Source organism: Mustela nigripes, chromosome 3, assembly GCF_022355385.1.
Source record: "Mustela nigripes isolate SB6536 chromosome 3, MUSNIG.SB6536, whole genome shotgun sequence".
NCBI lineage: Eukaryota > Metazoa > Chordata > Mammalia > Carnivora > Mustelidae > Mustela > Mustela nigripes.
Window position 1 is genome coordinate 168975793 of NC_081559.1, and position 18879 is coordinate 168994671.

The 18879-nt window shown below is 38.4% G+C and overlaps 1 protein-coding gene and 1 pseudogene across 1 annotated transcript in view; both read left to right on the forward strand.

Moving 5' to 3' along the window:
- The window catches only part of PKHD1L1 (PKHD1 like 1), a 157202-nt gene that overhangs the window by 82411 nt on the left and 55912 nt on the right, over window positions 1–18879 (forward strand). The window contains exons 46-53 of the mRNA XM_059395052.1: window positions 626–755; window positions 5399–5640; window positions 6684–6820; window positions 8922–9951; window positions 10416–10607; window positions 14589–14740; window positions 15887–16046; window positions 16596–16767. Of these exons, the coding sequence (XP_059251035.1) occupies window positions 626–755; window positions 5399–5640; window positions 6684–6820; window positions 8922–9951; window positions 10416–10607; window positions 14589–14740; window positions 15887–16046; window positions 16596–16767 (2215 nt within the window). The remainder of the gene's footprint in view (window positions 1–625; window positions 756–5398; window positions 5641–6683; window positions 6821–8921; window positions 9952–10415; window positions 10608–14588; window positions 14741–15886; window positions 16047–16595; window positions 16768–18879) is intronic.
- Window positions 3105–3646, forward strand: LOC132013244 (ATP synthase subunit d, mitochondrial-like; annotated as a pseudogene).

Genomic DNA, 18879 nt, shown 5'->3' on the forward strand with positions numbered 1-18879 from the left:
ATCAGCAAATAAAAACAATTATGGTCATGTTTGAGGTATCAGGGTTACTTATTTAAAGGAAGCATGGTGTGAATCCTTTTTATATTAAAGTCTTCTATATTACAATAATCTGTTACTCTTACAAATTTAGAATGTATAAACATCCCTATCATGATGATAACTGTTGTCCTGCCTTGTGCTAAATAAACATCCTAATGTAATTTTCAGAAATTTACACATTTCATTTGTCTCTAGATTACCAATTTAAGTGAATTCTATCAACAGTGGCAAAGATAATAGGCCTCTGCCCATTTTAGCAATAGTATCACACCATATTTATATTATGTTCCTATTAAGAAGGTTGTTTTATGTGGAGTATATCACTGCAGGCAGTTTTTTGTTTTTTTGTTTTTTTGTTTTTTTGTTTTTTAGTTCTCTAGACTCACATATCTTATCATAAAACTAGCTGTTACTTTTTTAAAGCAAGCATTCTAAATACTCCTTTTTCTTTTTTGAGAGAGTTATAAAATACTAAGGTCAAATGAGCCTTCTCAAAATGTATTCAATCCAGGCAAATACTGAAAATGCATAAAGCTCGTCTCACTGTGCATCTTTAAGAAACACTCAGTGTGTGTGTTGGCTCCAGGTCTGCCCGTGTCTGTGATCTGGACTCGTCTGGCTCGGACAGCAAAGGCAGGGGAAAGAACTTTGATTTTACAAGAAGGAGTAACTTGGAAGCCAGGAGATAAGATCGTGATTGCAAGCACAGGTCACAGGTATGATGTCTTCTGGGCGGTATCACCTTCATTTAGGACAGAGATTTGTTAGACCATGTAAAAGAGGGATGTTCAGAAGGTCCACAACTATCTGATTTAAATCTTAAAGCTGTAATGAAGAAATAGGAGCAGCCAAGAACCTGTTTGCCAAGTGTTAACATTGGGTTGAACACCAGTGTGTTGTTTTTGTTGATTAATTTACAATAAGGAAAAGTATAAATTTGGAACTATAAAATATATACTAACGAAATGTTTTTCATGGTAGATTCTTATATAAGATTTTGTTTGAAAAAAGCATTCTGCTATTAAAAGTCATTTAGAAATCTCTGACTTACAATCCGAGAAAGACAATTATCATATGATCTCCCTGACATGAGGAATTTGAGAGGCAGGGCCGAGGGTTTGGAGGGTAGGGAAGGAAAAAAAATGAAGCAAGATGGAATCGGGAGGGAAACAAAGCATAAGAGACTCTTAATCTCACAAAAGAAATTGAGGATTGCTGGGGGGAGGAGGGTAGGGAGAAGGTGGTGGGGTTATAGACATCAGGGAGGGTATGTGCTATGGTGAGTGCTGAGAAATGTGTAAGCCTGACGATTCACAGACCTGTACCCCTGGGGCAAATAATACATTATATGTTAATGAAAATAATTAATAAAAAAAGAAATTTCTCACTTAGAGCTTTAGCTAAATCCATTAATGAATGCAAAAATGTAAATGAACAGCTTTATTGGGGGTTGAAAGCAGCTAGTGAACTCTTTCATATCTTACAGTCTTGGCAGTAGTTCCTATGGAGTAAGATTGTTAGTAATGAATCGAATCAAAGAGAAGAAATTATTATAGAATGAGTGATGATTAACATGACCTTTTACATGTCTGACATTTTACAATTGAAATGGCTTATGACCTTTAATTTCTGTTTAATAATATGTATTAACAAGCAAGAAATAAAAGGAACAAAAGTTACATAGCTACCCCAAGTATATTGGTGAGGAAAGAGAGCAAGAGGAGATTTATTTTTGCTTTATTATTCAAATTATGAGTAATAGCAAAATTGGATATGGTTATTCTTATCAGGTAACAAATAGTAATTTATGATAAGAAACAGCTAAATTATGTTAAGGTTGTGACTCAATTTAGAATTAAAATTCAAGATGGCATTTTGAGTTTGCCATTTTCCAAGTTAAAAATAGACTTGCAGATGTTAGGAAGAGTTAAATATATACTTAGCTTTATAAGCGCCCTTTTATTTCTGCCTTTGGAAGAAATTTTAATTACATAATGGCAAAATAAAAAGCAGCAAAATGACAGGGCTTACTAATAGAATAGAGAATTCTCATTTATAGCTTTCCTATATGAAATAAGAGGGTAAGTTTAGAATTTAGCTGAGGGGTATTCAGTTTTAAGAAACAAAAATTAAGAAATTTCCCACCAAATTTAACTTGCTGTTCACGATTTCATTTGTAAGTCGTATCTGAGAAATTGTAAAGTAAGTGGCCGAGAATACTCCTTCTAAAATTGACAGTTTAGGTCCACCTCCAGCAAGACCACGTACAGTCCTGCAGCCATATCATTTCAGCTCTTTGTGCTTCAGGACAACTGGAATGCTCTTTGTATCTATTTCAGAATTATTGTAAGAATTAAATGAGTTAGTATGTATAAGTGCTTAGAGTAGAACTGGCTCGAAGTAAGTGCTATGTAAATGTTAGATTAAAAATAAATGTTAGATATCATTACAAAGGAAGGAAAAGTGTTTCTAGGTGCACACAACATGAAAGATGCTTTGCAGAACTTTCTTCTCTAAAGAAATCTCTGTATCATCTGAATCCAAGAGAATTTGGGAGCCTAACCCCTTTTCTATACTACCAGTGAGATCCTGTACTATTGATACACCCTTAGCTCCAGTGCCCTTCATCCTCAACTCCCCCTGGCTTCCTTTCCCCACAATTCCTTACCTAGATCTTTAGGTCTTGTGGGTTTCTCCATCCACTTACTATCATGAAAAACAACTTTATTCTCCTATCCTTTCTAGCCACTTTCATCTTATCTTTCTATTTTTAAAAAAGATTTATTATTATTATTATTAATTTTTTTAATAGAGAGAGGCAGTGAAGGGGTAGAGGGAGAAGGAGAGAGAGTCACAAACAGACTCTGTGCTAAGTGTGGAGCCTGACTCAGGGCTTGATCTCACAACCCTGAGATCATGACCAAAGCCAAGAGTCAGACACTTAACTGACTGTGCCACCCATTTTGTCTTTAAAAATATATATATTAAATTGCCTAATATTGGATCCAATTCCGTTCCTTGCTGCTGTGGACTCTGGGCAGCCGGGGTCGGTGAAGGATCTCAAGATGGCTGGGTGAAAACTTGCTCTAAAAACCATTGACTGGGTAGCTTTTGGGGAGATCATACCCTGAATCCAGAAGGCCATTGCTAACTCCCTGAAATCTTGGAATGAGACACTTACCTCCAAGTTGGCTACTCTCCCTGAGAAACCCCCTGCTATCGACTGGGCTTACTACAAGGCCAATGTGGCGAAGGCTGGCTTGGTAGATGACTTTGAGAAGAAGTTCAATGCACTGAAGATTCCTGTGCCAGAGGATAAATACACGGTTCAGGTGGACGCTGAAGAAAAAGAAGATGTGAAAAGTTGTGCTGAGTTTTTGTCTCTCTCAAAGGCCAGGATTGTGGCATACGAAAAACAGCTGGAGAAGCTAAGGAACATAATTCCGTTTGATCAGATGACCATTGAGGACCTGAGTGAAGCCTTCCCAGAAACCAAATTAGACAAGAAGTATCCCTATTGGCCTCACAAGCCAATCGAAAACTTATAAACTTGAGGTGGGGAAAGAGCTCTGGCCCTCGTATTATAAACGCTGGACATTAAAAATAATGAATATGGAAAAAAATTGCCTAATATTATGCCCATTTTTTCATTGCATTTTTGTTATCCATTTTTTTCCCTTAAACCCCTATAGTCCAATTTCGATCTTCACAAAAACTTTCTCGGTGACTTTCTGACAACCAGCATCCTTCATTGCCTACCCATCACCAGGTTCTTTGGGTTGTGCCCTTGCAACATCTCTTTCTTCTTTCCTTGCTCTCAGTTTAATTTAGACTCTGTCCCTCACACCTGGAATATGACATCACCTTCCCATCCACACTCCATTGCTTTGTTTTCTCCCCCTCACAAATCCACTCTGCATTAATTCATTGAATCCATCAACCACTGTTAGTGAGTTGTGCCTGGTACTGTACTAAGTGCTCAGCCTACAGAATGACTTCATCTCTAGGGGCCTTACCTGGAGGAGGAGCCAGGTAGTAGAAAGGGTGGGGCAGCAGACAGGCCGGCGGTGGCAGATGCGAGGGGACCGCAGTGGGGTCAAAATGAGCCCAGACAGGGCATTGGGAAGAATGTGCTGGGAAGCCAGAAGAAGGGCTGGGAAAGTCGAGAGAGGTGACTTTTCACATAGTTCGCTTGTGACCTCGTCATTTAAACTTATGTTTAAAAGAGGGAAAAGATGTGTTAAGGGAGAAAAGAGTCAAAAAGGAATGTCAGGAGGACACAGAAGTGACTCCCCTGAGCTTACCTCCTTTGCACCACCTGTACTGCAGCAGATAATGTACCACTGGGCACTGACACGGTCTTCTGAAAGTCGGACCGCCTTCTACTTGGCCTCCTTAGCTCTGTGCCTAGAAAACACGTGGGACATAGAGTAAATGTTTCCTGAACAATGAAATATGTGAATGAGTATTACAGAATTGATAAAACTTTTGGCTGTGGCTGGACTTGGAAGTGTACTGAAGAAGTGGTCGAGGGGCACCGGGGGGCTCAGTGGTTAAATGTCTGCCCTTGGCTCAGGTCAAGATCAGGTCCTGGGATCAAGCCCTGTGGTGGGCTCCCTGCTTGGCGGGAAGCCTTCTTCTCCCTCTCTCACTCCCCTTGCTTGTGTTCTCTCTCTCGCTGTCTCTCTGTCTAATAAATAAATAAACAAACAAATAAATAAAATCTTTTTAAAAAAGGAAAGAGAGAGAAGTAGTAGTAGAAATGAGACCTCTGAAACTTTCCTCAGTCCTTTCTTTCCCCTTCTCAGGAACCTGCAGTGGCTTCCTCTGTGAGGGTTTCTCAACTCTAGGGCTGTTGACACATTGAACCTGACAAGTCTTTGTTGTGTGGAGCTGCCTGTGTACTAAAGGATGTTTCTAAAATCTTTGGCCACTCTCCACAAGATGCCAGTAGCACCTCCTGATTTGTGACAAGCAAAAAAGTGTGCAGGTGTTGCCAAGTGTCTCTTGGGGGGCGGGGGGAATATAATCGTCCTCAGTTGAGAACCACTAGGTGTGATCTTCAAAGCTATAAATGAATAGTTCTTTTGCATACTTTATAGGAATTAGTACAGTTCTCTGAACAACGATAGCACTTGGAAAATACTGATTTAATTGAAATTCATTTGTAAAATGTATTCAGTTACTCTAAGAAAGACTTAGAGACCATTTTCAAATTCCTCTTCAGAATATTATGTGACATTTTAAAATGTCCTATTTTACAGATGAAGTGTTTAAAGACCATAAGAGCAAATGCACTAAAACAAGATTATGTTGATTTAGATTAATTTTGAAAGTTTTTGTGTTAAAATTTTTACAGACACAGTCAACGAGAGAATGAGAAAAGGACCATCGCATCTGTCTCTGCCGATGGCACAGAGATAATGCTAACTGATCCGCTAAATTACACACACTTAGGAATCATTGTCACACTTCCTGATGGAACGCTGTTCGAGGCGAGAGCCGAAGTCGGAATTCTTACAAGAAATATTTTAATAAGAGGATCTGACAACGTGGAGTGGAATAACAAAATTCCAGCATGTCCTGATGGATTTGACACTGGTAATTTTAGCAGCCAGAGTGTGTCAACTTAAATCGTTTCCAGGCATTGCAAAAACGGTCCCTGGGAGCAAAATCACCCCCAGTTGAAAACTGCCAGACTAAGCAAAGACGCCCCAAATGGCAGTGATTTCAAATGAGAAAGATTTATTTCTCATTCATGCTGCATGTGTCCAAAATGCTCACTGTACTGATTCCAAGATCTGGGCTTCTCCAGGCTCCCCCTCGAAAGAAGTCTCCATAATCTCTGGGACAGAAGAAGTCATGTGATGGCCAGGGAGTCAGGCAACAGCACTTAATTACTTTGGTCCTGAAGTGGCATGTGTCTCTTCCACTCAACTGTCACTAGATAGAACTGATAACATAGCTCTGCTTAACTTACCACAGTTCTGTGTGTGCCTGTGTGGATGCAGGTAGATAGATAGATACTTTTATGTAGTAACTAATACCATTACAATCCAGTATGTTGTCAAATACTAACAAACAGAAGAGCTTAAGTATAGCCTTTCCTTCGATGGGATAAATGAAGCAAGGCTCCCTGGATTCAGTGTCAAATAATTGTTTCAAATAATCTACATTCTGATTCCAGTTCATGAAACCTCATTTCATCCTGTTTAAAATAAGAATATTTCCTGTTCTGTCCACTTACGACAGTTATAGGAATTAAGTGACAAAATGCATATTCTAGGGCTATACGAATAGAAGATTGCATTATGTTAATTCCGAAATCTTGGGGCAAAGCTTCAGAGATGATAAGAGAAAATACCTTTATCAGTATTCATTCAACCATTCAAATATTTATTTGGTGTCTTTGAAAGATTCTGTAATTGGTGCTTTAGGAAATGCAAAGGGGAACAAGACAAGGTACATCCCTTGCTTGCTATTTAGAGGAGGCAATGATATGAACGCCCATAATTATGTCCCAGGATGAGATTAAAACGATACCTGAATAAAAAGATGTAATTAGGTATGGGAGAAATCTTAAAATGATGAGAGGATTTTTGCCATGGTTTTTCTTTATGTCGTCTTAAAAATTATTTTTAAAGGTGAATTTGCTACACAGACATGCTTCCAAGGCAAGTTTGGAGAGGAAATAGGAAGTGACCAGTTTGGAGGCTGCATTATGTTTCATGCTCCTATACCTGGTGCTAACATGGTAACTGGGAGAATAGAATATGTCGAGGTAAGAAGCGTTACTGGTACATCATGATGGTTTGCCAAAGGTTATCCATAAATGAGTAAATGCTGAACACCTGCTATTTGTCACCTGCTGCTTATAATCTGGCAGAGGAGATGGATAAGTAAACACGCAGTTTTGAAACACCCAATTATTCACCCATTTAATCATGCCAAAATTTTGTTTCTCTGTTTTTCTCACACGCCGCATCAAATTCATCAATAAGTTCTATCCACACTGCCCAAAAAATGCAAGGACCCGCATCGAATCTCTCTCCACTGCTGCTACCTGATCCCCACCCAAGCCACTGTCCCCGCTGACCTAACTACTGTCATTTTCTCCTAAGTCATCATCTCACATCTACCCTTTCTCTAGCAGAATCTCCACACCACAACCAAATGAACATTTTTAAGTATACATTAGATGTTGTTGCCCTCTGTTTAATGGCTTCTTATTACACCTAAAACAAAAAGCACAAGTCCTTCCCGTAGGACACACACAACCTGTCCCTCAGCCGGTCTTTGACTTTACCTCCTTTGATTCTACCCCTAGCTCATGCCATGCTGGCTACATGGGCCTCTTTATATCCACTGACCATGCCAGGCATATTTCTGTCTCAGGTTCCTTCCCTTTGCTCTTCCTTGTGCTTGGAATTCTCCTCTACCAAATGCGTGTGTGGTTCACATTCATTTCACTCGGTGTCTCCTCAAGGGTTCTCTCTTAAGAGAGGCCTTTCCTCACCACCTTTACTGGAAATAACTGCCCAATCCTGTTTTCCTTTATTTACTCATAACTCCTGACATATCTATTTTCGATCTCTCCCTCTAGAGCAAAAATTCAATTAGTTCAGAGATTTTGTCTTTCTGGCTTTCTGCTGATTCTCATGTGGTTAAAACAGTACTTGGCATATAACAGGTTCTCAACTGATTGTTAATTGAACCAACATATAAGTAAATGAATAAATATGCAAGTTATCCCCAAGAGATTAGGAGCTCCTCTGTATCTTACTCATATTCAGTCTATATAATCAGAGTTGAGCCCTTTTTTGTTAATATTTAGTTAGGAGAGGAGGAAGGAAGGAAGATAGGTAGGTCGGAAGGAAGGAAGGAAGGGGGCAGGGGGAGGGAGTGTAGGAGAGAGAGAGGGATAGTAAAAATCTATAAATCTATTACGCTGAGAACACCTATACTACAAATAACATATTGAGGCTGAGAGAGTCCACATTTGTATTTTATGAAACTTCCCTTCCTCCTAGAATATGTGACACAGATGTGACATCTGAGATATGGACTGAGTGAGGTTGCCAGGGTCAATCTTTGTATAGGTTATTAATAATAGCTAATTTTAAATTTTTAGATGAAGAATAAAAATAAGTAGGTGCCCTACCATCTTACTTCCTAACCTTCTGGGATCATCACACACACACACACACACGCACATGCACACACTTGTACACATACTCAGACACTGACATCCTCTGTATTAAATTACTAGACTGTAGACCTATTGAAAGAAAGCACAGCACAGTGGTTAATAATGGCACCAAATGTAGGATCAGACCACCTTGGATTTGAATGGAGTTTTATAACCATGAACAAGATGCTTGGCCTTTGTGAACTTCAATGTCTTCATCTATAAAATGAAGTTGATGATCACTGGCTACTTGTAGGACCATGGTGACAGCTGTGATCATGCATACACAACACAGCACAATATCTGGCACATGGCAAACATTCAAGCAATGTTTCTGATTATTATATAAGAATCAAAGTGAAGGAGAAAAATAAGTATTTGGGAGGTTTTATATTGCTAAACATGCAAGTTTAGTAATAGACTGAAGTGAAAAGCAGAAGATCCAAAGGTGAGTTTTGTTCATTCATTTGGTAACAAGTATGGGCTGCTATATATTGAATAAAAGAATGTGGGTTGAAGGTCACACAACATTTTCAAATGATGAATGTGAATGCTATGGAAGATATAAATGTATTAATTATTATTATTATTATTATTATTATATTGGAGATTATTTTGAAAAAAGAAGACAGAAGCCAGGCACATTATGAGTCTATGTGTATCACTAAATAGCTATGATTTCTGGGCTTGACAGATATTCCATGCTGGCCAGGCTTTCCGGTTGGGGCGTTATCCAATACATTGGCACCTGCTTGGAGATTTACAGTTTAACTCTTATGTAAGAGGCTGTGCAATTCACCAGACCTATAACAGAGCCATCACCATCCATAACACACATCACCTGCTGGTGGAGCGGAATGTTATATATGATATCAAGGGAGGAGCGTTTTTTATAGAAGACGGTATTGAACATGGCAACATCTTGCAGTATAACTTGGCAGTATTTGTGCAGCAAAGTACAAGTCTTCTGAATGATGATGTGACCCCGGCTGCATTTTGGGTAACGAACCCAAACAACACCATACGACACAATGCGGCTGCTGGTGGTACTCACTTTGGCTTTTGGTACCGAATGAATAACCACCCTGATGGGCCATCCTATGACCGAAACATTTGCCAAAAAAGAGTTCCTCTTGGAGAATTCTTTAACAACACTGTTCATTCTCAAGGTTGGTTTGGATTGTGGATATTTGAAGAATATTTCCCCATGGAAACAGGAGCTTGTACTTCTACAGTACCAGTGCCTGCAATATTTAATTCGCTGACTACTTGGAACTGTGAAAAAGGAGCCGAATGGGTCAATGGAGGTGCCCTTCAGTTCCGTAACTTTGTGATGGTAAATAATTTTGAGGCTGGAATTGAGACCAAGAGGATTCTGGCTCCTTATGTTGGAGGATGGGGTGAAACCAATGGAGCAGTGATTAAAAATGCCAAAATAGTTGGGCATCTCGATGAACTGGGAATGGGGTCAGCATTTTGCACAAGGAAAGGCCTTATTCTCCCATTTAGTGAAGGCTTGACTGTATCATCTGTACAATTTATGAACTTTGACCGTCCCAAGTGTGTAGCTTTGGGAGTGACGTCCATCACTGGAGTGTGTAATGAGAGATGTGGAGGCTGGAGTGCAAAATTTGTTGACATCCAGTATTTTCACACACCAAACAAGGCTGGTTTTCGATGGGAACATGAAGCGGTACTGATTGATGTTGATGGTTCCCTTACAGGTAAATGTTATGTTCTGATTTCTGATAAATTGGAAACATATTTGTGTTAACACAGAGAGTTGAATTGTCAAAGCAGATGCACATGAATCACAGGTCTTACCCAGTACCAAACTTTGTGAGTGATTTGAGGATATAGGTCAACACTAGGCACAGATGAGACATTCTTTGCTGGAAGAGACCCAAATGGTCAAATGCAGCCTCCTAAAATACCGTTTTTTTCTTGCATTTGCACTTGGCTCCCTGACTGAAGAGTCCACTACAAAGCCTTTGCATGGGGTCCTCTTGTCCCATGTTGACCTCACCCTTCAAACACCCCCCTGCAAAATGCACCAGGACTTTTAGAGTTTGCTACTGGTGCTATGGGTCACAGTAGCTATATGTTGTAGATTTGGGGATCCTGTTTTGTTTTGTTTTTTAGTTTTCTTACATGATATAGGAAACATGCTGTTATGTCCATCTCCCAGGTCACAGAGGACACACCGTCATTCCACACAGCTCACTGCTGGACCCTTCTCACTGCACTCAAGAAGCTGAGTGGAGCATTGGGTTCCCGGGGGCTGTCTGTGACACCTCAGTCAGTTTCCACCGCTTGGCATTCAACAAACCTTCTCCGGTATCTCTGCTTGAAAAGGATGTGGTTCTCTCAGACTCTTTTGGTAAGTGGGATATAATATAATAGAAGCTACTGACTTAAATATGGTTTTCTATTTTCATCATCATCTTTTTTAAGTTGTCGGTCACTTGTTGGAACATGGGAAAAGTATGTTTGTATCAGTCAGTAACCAGGCAGGAAACAAATAACACACCCCCAAATGGGCATGTAAAGAGTATTGAGTAAATACGTGAGCCAGCACAGTGTTCTGCTTGCTCAAGAAACCTCCAGACAATATTACAACAGAGAGTAGGAAAGTTGACATCGTCCTTGGAGCAAGATGATAAGATATACCATCATCCCTGCCAGTGGAGGCAGACCCTTTTGATTATCTCTGATGATTGAAATGGGATGAGGGAGCATTTCTTAGGTCAGTAGCTATACACCAGGTACCAAGGATTGCCGGTTTGCTCATCTGTTTCAGTAACGATACCGTACTTGGAATACCAGATGAGCTCGACATCATTACCAGACTCAGTTGCATTAATTTGCTGTCATTACTCATGATCTATCTGGCGATTGCACCAGCCAAACAAGGAAGGTAAATGGGGATGGCCCTTTGGTTGAGAGAGGCAGGAGCCCACCAAGAACCCCCTACAACCTCACAGGGAGAGAGTCGGGGGAAGAAGTAGCTCATTTCACATTCCTCCTTGCCTTGCTTCTTCTTCTGCCTCCTTTTGTCCAAACTCATGGAGTATGGCAAACAATGAATCTGTAAGAAAAAGAGTAAGTATGCAGCGCCTCTTTTATCATTTATTATGATGTTATCAGTTATTGTAGTTAGCTTTAGAACATTCTTACTAGAGTTTCTTCCTCCTATGAATTGAAAGGGACATACACCTACTCTCTGGGTAATGGTTATACTCATTGCCTCGGTGACTTCATGTTATGAACCTAGCAGCCATTTCTTTTCTTCCGATAATCAGATGTCCAGAATGGAGCAACATTACTTAAACTTTTAGAGACTATGGTACAATAAACAGTATTTTAAGCACAGTAGCTGTGAAAGTTTTCTGAAAGGCTAAAACTAAAAGGAGCCAAAACATCAAAAGCAAATGATGTTATTTTATCTGGTGAGGTAGTATGTTAGTATTTCCCACTACTATGTTATAAAATACTTATTTATGATAAGACTTTCAATCATATCTCCAAATACTTTATGACATACCTGTGAATAGATTGAACATTAGATTTTTATAAAACAGTCTAAGATAATTTTATAGTGTAAGATAATATATCAGAAATGTAGAACCACCCTGGGTAAATTATTTTAAATATACAGCAAGATAAGAGAGATATATACCTTACACAATTAATTTTTAAGCAGTAATATTTAAACATTTTAAATATTTTGGAGTTTTTTTTTGTTGTTATTAGTGGTGGCAGTAGTGATGATTTAGAGAGAAGTTTTGTGTTTTTATTTTTGATTCGGCAAATCTAATACTTCTGAATTTATGAGATTGTAGCTTTCTTGTAAAGTCTCTCTGGGCCTTTTTGCCAGATCCTTTCAGGAATAAAGATTTTTATTTAATTACTAAACTGAACACCTTGGTGGAAAGATCTATAAATTTATCTTCCTGTCACCCACATAACTCAACACAAGACATTGCAAATAGTAGGAACTCAGTAACTATTGAATTGCAATGGAATTAGTTGTAGTACTCAGACCAAATTACAGAGTAGAGAAAACATCACTCCAGGTACTTTTCTTTTTAGTGTGACATAAAAAATAAAACAGCTTTCATAGTTGAGAATATTTGACTCTTTTTTTATCTGCATTAAAGCCAAATAAAATGATTTAGTACAGAAAAAATAGAACACTTGTTTTCATTTTATATATGTATATTAAATGAATCAAAAATTGAACAAATATACTACAACAGTGGGAAATAAGATTGGACATATAACTTTATATATAACTTTAGATAATTTTATCAAAGTGTCTCATGCATGATCATATGATGTGTATAGCTTTATGTATATATGTGTGAATATATGTATCTTTATGAATATCTTTGTAAAGTTAGGCCAGATGGCAAATTAATTTGAGACATGTACTATTAGTGATATTATAGACCAGATGGTAGATTAATTTCAGACACTTATTCTTAGTAATATTTTTTTAAAATATCAACTTCAGATTTCAGTCCAAGATGCTTAAAATCAACATACTAAAAATGAGTGCTTCTGAAAAAATTAAGGAAACACAAATAACTATGAAAAATGACAATAAGGTTTTTTTTTTTAATGTATTTATCCATTTTAGAGAGAAGGGAAGAGCATGAGAAGGAAGGGACAGAAGAACAGAGGCACCATGCCCAGCAAGCAGGGAGACTGATGTGGGGCTTGATATCATGACCCTGCGATCATGGCCTTAGCCAAAATCAAGAGTTGAATGCTTAACTGAACCACCCAGGCACCTCACAATTAGTTTTACTTACAAAAAGAGAATTATCAAGCAAATTCAGGTTAAAGTATAATTCCAAGCATCAGAAAACTTCAGTGGAATTTGGTTCTACCAAATGTAGAGCAAATTCTGGAGGTTTTGGATGATTTTCATGAACTCTTATGTAAGTCAGCTGTTGCTTCATGACAGACTATCCCCAAACTGAAGAGCTTAAACCTACAATCATTGTTTTTCACTCTCATGTCTGAGGACTGGATTGGTTGATTTTGGTTGTGCTCAGATAGGATGCTGTGCTTGAAGGTGAGGATCCACTGGGCTTTGCTCCTCCCTCAGTTTCCCGCATGTATTTATTACAGAGCGCAGGCTGAACGGAGAGCCAGCGACCCAGGGCAGGCTCTTTTCATTGCAGTGGTAGAGGTTCAAGATGGCAAGCTTCATCCAGCAAATACTTCTCAGATGTTTAGGACTGTCCCATCACCAACATCAACAGGTTAGGGATGTCTACTCTGCACTCAAGGACAGACAAAGAAATGAATATTTACTGAGGAATCTAATCATAGCTCTCGTACCTGGCAGGTCTTTTGGAACTGTATATTTTTAAGGTCTTTGCTCATGGTCTTTCTAAATATAATGCTAATTCATGAGCCTAAGAATTAATAAATTTGTTCCTCCTTGATATTGGAACTTTTTTGCCTTATTCTTCAAAGAAAAAGAATGACAGTTTATTTCATAATCTTTCATCTAGCTTCCTCCCTGTAAATTTGCAAGGGAAGAGTTTGCAAATTTAACATGAAAGTCAATCAAAGATGAAAAGAGAGAGGGGATGGAGGGGAAAAAAAAAGAATATGGGCAATTAGTCATGTCTTCTTTATATTGTAAGAAATCTTTTCAAATCTTTACCTGAAGTTGTCAGGTACGCTTTCATGAACAAAGCGTTACCAAATCAAGTAGTTTGTTTTTTCCCATAACAAGTAATTTAGGTTGCAAGTTTGTCATTCACAAACCTTAGGGTGTCATGGCCAGTGTTCGTGGTTAAGTCTGATGGTAGCCTAGATTCTTAAGAGCTTCAAATTAAAACTTTCTATTAGAACTTGTCATGCGGGTTTTGATAAACTCAACAAATACCGGAGAATCTAATAAAGAATTAGAACTTATATTTGCATACCCTATAAATCAAGCATCCTGAATTAATTAACACTCTTAAAAGAATAACAATCTTGTTTTAGATCAATGATATTTAAAGAATTGTGTTAATATATTTAAGCACTTCTGTCATAGTAGTCACTAATCATCATGTTTGAATTTTATCTTCCGCAAGCAATAAAGACTTCATCTCAATTCAGAATTCCAAATGAGAAGGCACTTTATGTTTCAGTTAAGTGTAATATGAAACATTGGAACCTTCAGTTAACAAAGACATTTAGAACATAGTAATGAAATGCTATTCTGACCTCTTCAGACACTTCCAAAGACTAGGCTAATTTTTCCCATTTGCACTTGTTTGTAAAAAAAAAAAAAAAAAGTAATTTTCTAGAGGTGGAGATCACTGTTATTTGTTTGTTTTATATTCTGCTACAGGCACAAGCATTGTTCCCTTTCAGAAGAAACGACTGACTCATATGTCTGGATGGATGGCTCTAATTCCAAATGCAAAGCACATTAATTGGTATTTTAAAGATGTAGATCACATAACGAATATATCCTATACATCAACATTCTATGGATTTAAGGTAAACAAAGAGCTATAAAGTTCATCTTCTAATAATGATGACTGTATATTATGCGAATGCAGCCTACTTCCTATCCTTAGACCAGTTGTTAGGCCCAGAATGTGCTTGCCTCACATGCTGACCTGTCGAAGTCCTCACACACTTCATGACCTACCCTAAATCGAAGAAGCAAGCTAAAAAAAGGAACTTTGTGAGGAATCAGATGTAAGCCATATCTTTGCCATATTCCCCCAAATACTAAGCTTGGGTCCTCTTATTATTACCATGAAAGTAACTAACATTTATTGAGTGCTTATGATATTCCAGGTACCAGGTAAGGACTTTAGAATTTGTATTTTAAAATATACCAAATATAGACAATGACCGGCCAATTCCTGTCATAGGTGTGCCCACCACCGAGCTCTATCTGGATCATTCTATAAATGATCATTCTGTAAATGTTTCTGTGAAACATTCTTTGAATTTTTACTTTTTATTTTTTTTATTTATTTTATTTTTTTTTAAAGATTTTATTTATTTATTTGTCAGAGAGAGAGCGAGCGAGAGTAAGCACAGGTAGACAGAGTGGCAGGCAGAGTCAGAGGGAGAAGCAGGCTCCCCGCGGAGCAAGGAGCCCGATGTGGGACTCGATCCCATGACGCTGGGATCATGACCTGAGCTGAAGGCAGCTGCTCAACCAACTGAGCCACTCAGGCATCCCTAATTTTTTTTTTTAGAGAAATAAACATTTTTGATGAAATGAAAGCCCCCTCTATGGCCCCCTCTATCGCATTCCCCACTCTCCACCTCCAGTGGTCACCAAGGAACTGGGTGTTTTCATCCCCATATGTGTTCTACTTACACTGCATATGTACATCCAAGAATAAGACCGAGCATTGTTTTAAATCTTTTCAAATACTACAGAAATAAAACATTCTCCAAATACGCGCGTGTGTGTGTACAGAAAGATTATCATTGCCTTCAGATAGAGTTAGCATTTTTGTCATAGGCATATAAAATGTTGCTAAACAAAATATGAAAGTAGGATGACAAACTAACACCAAAACTTGAGTCTAAATATAAGGGCTAATTATATGTCATCAAAATTAATGTATGTTATGCAGGATATTGACATATAAAATCATATTTGGGGGCAAACACTTCTAGGAAGAAGATTATGTAATTGTATCTCATAACTTCACTCAAAATCCTGATATGTTTAAAGTTATTGACATGAGGAATGGCTCTTCAAATCCGCTGAGTTGGAATACTAGCAAGAATGGAGACTGGCACCTTGAAGCAAACACAAGTACTCTATATTACTTGGGTATGTATTCATTAGGCAAAAGTGATTATTTTATCCAATGCTTTGTCTGAAGGAAGAGAAAAATTGCTTAATGGGCAAATATGTTATAGAGTGTCCTCTGTATAGTATGATTCAAGAAATGTTTGCTGAGTAAAAGGATTGGAGATTAAATTTATGTTGAAAAAGACCTTGAGTTGAATAAAGAGCTTACATTTTATGTTTGGAGATAATGCCAACATGGTTACAAATGGCCCTAACATTTATTTCACAAAATTAGGGGAAATGAGTACAAAGGAAGCTGTCAAATATTTTGTTTCATGTTTTAGCATTTTATTATTTGGCGGAACTAAAAAATATTCAAGAATAAATTTTGAGTTCCAAAATTTTTTTTTTTTTGGTCAGGACATTTTGTGTGCTTCTCAATAAGACATGTGCTTTTCATCAGAATTTTTTCATACATATCCCATACATTTGAACCTCTACCAAGTTATCTTCTAAAGAATATTTTCAAATTGCCATGATTTTGTCTACATTTCATCATCATATTAATTTAAATTGTTTCACTTTCAGTGTCAGGACGAAATGACGTTCAGCAGAGCCAGCCCATTTCTGGGACCCTGGATCCTGATGCGAAAGATGTGGTTATTAATTTCCAAGCTTACTGCTGCATTCTCCAGGACTGCTTTCCTGTACACCCCCCATCAAGAAAACCAGTTCCCAGGAAGCGACCAGCCACATATAAGTATATAGGCCTTTTGTTTGTTAATACCTTCCATGGGACTTGACAGAATTCTTTTCACATGTCACTCTTGGGTGAGAAAATAATGTCCTCATCCTGAACAATGCCTTGTAAGTCACAAGTCGCTTTCACACTCAGTACTTCACATGGGCCTTATAGCCACCCTGATGAGAAAATGGAAAAAAATCTCACAAAAGGTTTTGTGTGAATGTTACCGGTAATCTTAGTAACTTGCAGAATGTTGGATATGGACTATTAGACCAATCCTCTTATGATAAGGTGAGAAAGCTGAAGTCAGTGACCTTTAGTGAATTATCCAAGATCACAGAACTTCTTGGTGACACCTCCGGAAGAGCAAGAGAAATGAAATCTCATTAATCCAATCCTTTCTTAGTAGGTAGTGTCTTTTTGTCTACAATAACTGTCAGGGCCAAATCTCATAATACAACTTATTTAATTTTGTTTCGAATGTATGATCCCCTAATATCTGTTAATTCTTACAGTTAAAAATGATTTTTCTATCTTTGAAACTTATATAACCCTTTATCTTTATCATGTGGAACATCACTCTCTATCTTGTGTTATAGTAATCATCAGACATCATGGAACGAGCATGTGAGAGTTGGTACTAGTCTTTTAAGGCCGTTAAAAGTATGATCCTGATCTGATGTATATTTGTATCTGTTAGGGACAAATGGTAATCATAAAAATAGCAATTGTGTTGAAAAAAGCTAACATTTCGTGGGCACATAATAACCCGCTTCTATGCATCAAACACAACTCAAGTGTTTTTTATTACTTGAATTACATTCCAAAGTATACAGATACAGCAGTAACTATTGTACATAAGAATAATAATTGAGGGGCACCTGGGTGGCTCAGTGGATTAAAGCCTCTGTCTTCGGCTCAGGTCATGATCCCAGGGTCCTGGGATCGAGCCCCACATCGGGCTCTCTGCTCAGCGGGGAGCCTGCTTTCTCCTCTCTCTGCCTGCCTCTCTGCCTACTTGTAATCTCCGTCTGTCAAATAAATAAATAAAATATTTTTTAAAAAAAGGATAATAATTGAATTTTTTGATATATTAATTTGATCATTAAAAAATATTTAAGCACCTGCTATGGCCCAGGCACTGTGCTGAGCACTGGAGGGTCAATTGTAAACAACACAGATGTGGTCCCACTCATCCCACTCCCATTCTAACCAAAGAGATAGACGCCAACACAAGCAAGCAAGGAAACAAAAGAGTAAATGAAAAAAAGCACACGAGTGTGAGTTGTGATAAAAGTTATAAGGGAAATGGACAGGCAGCTGGGAGAGAGTAGTATGGGAGGGACCTCCTTTTGGTACAGTGATGAGGGATAGTTTCTCACAGGAGGGGACATTCCAGCTGATACCCAGAGGGTGAGGAAGAGCTGACCATGTGAAGGGTGGGGGAGGAAGGTGCTAGGCACAGAAAGCATCCTGGGCAGAGGTCCTGCTGTGGGAAAGAGTCTGGCATATCCAAGAACAGAGAAAACAGCGTAGCTGGACCCCTGTGAGCAGAGGAGAGTGGCCTGGAAATGGTGTTGGAAACAAGTGGAAATCAGACCAGTCAGGTCATGCAGGCAGTTTGTTGAATAGCTTGATAGCCTTTTTTTTTTTTTTAAGATTTTATTTATTTATCAGAGAGAGAGAGGGGGAGAGAGCGAGCACAGGCAGAGGCAGAGGGAGAAGCAGGTTCCCTGCTGAGCAAGGAGTCAGATGTGGGACTTGATCCCAGGACGCTGGGATCATGACCTGAGCCGAAGGCAGCTGCTTAACCAACTGAGCCACCCAGGCGTCCCGCAGGCAGTTAGTCTTAAGAAATAGAAAAAGCTTTTAAATGATTTTCATCTGAGAAGCAATGTACTCCAAATTACATTTTGGAAAGATCACTTTTGCTGCTCTGTCAGTATTACAGAGGGCTGGTGGAGAGAGGAGGGAGGCTCCTGAAAAGACTTTATTTTTTTTTTTTTTTTTTCACGAAAAGATTTAGAGAGACATGTCATCAGGGTTATTGGCCAAAAGTCCTTATATAGTCTAAGGTAGATAAAATTATTGAAAATTTAATTAATATTTATTATGTACTCACATGGT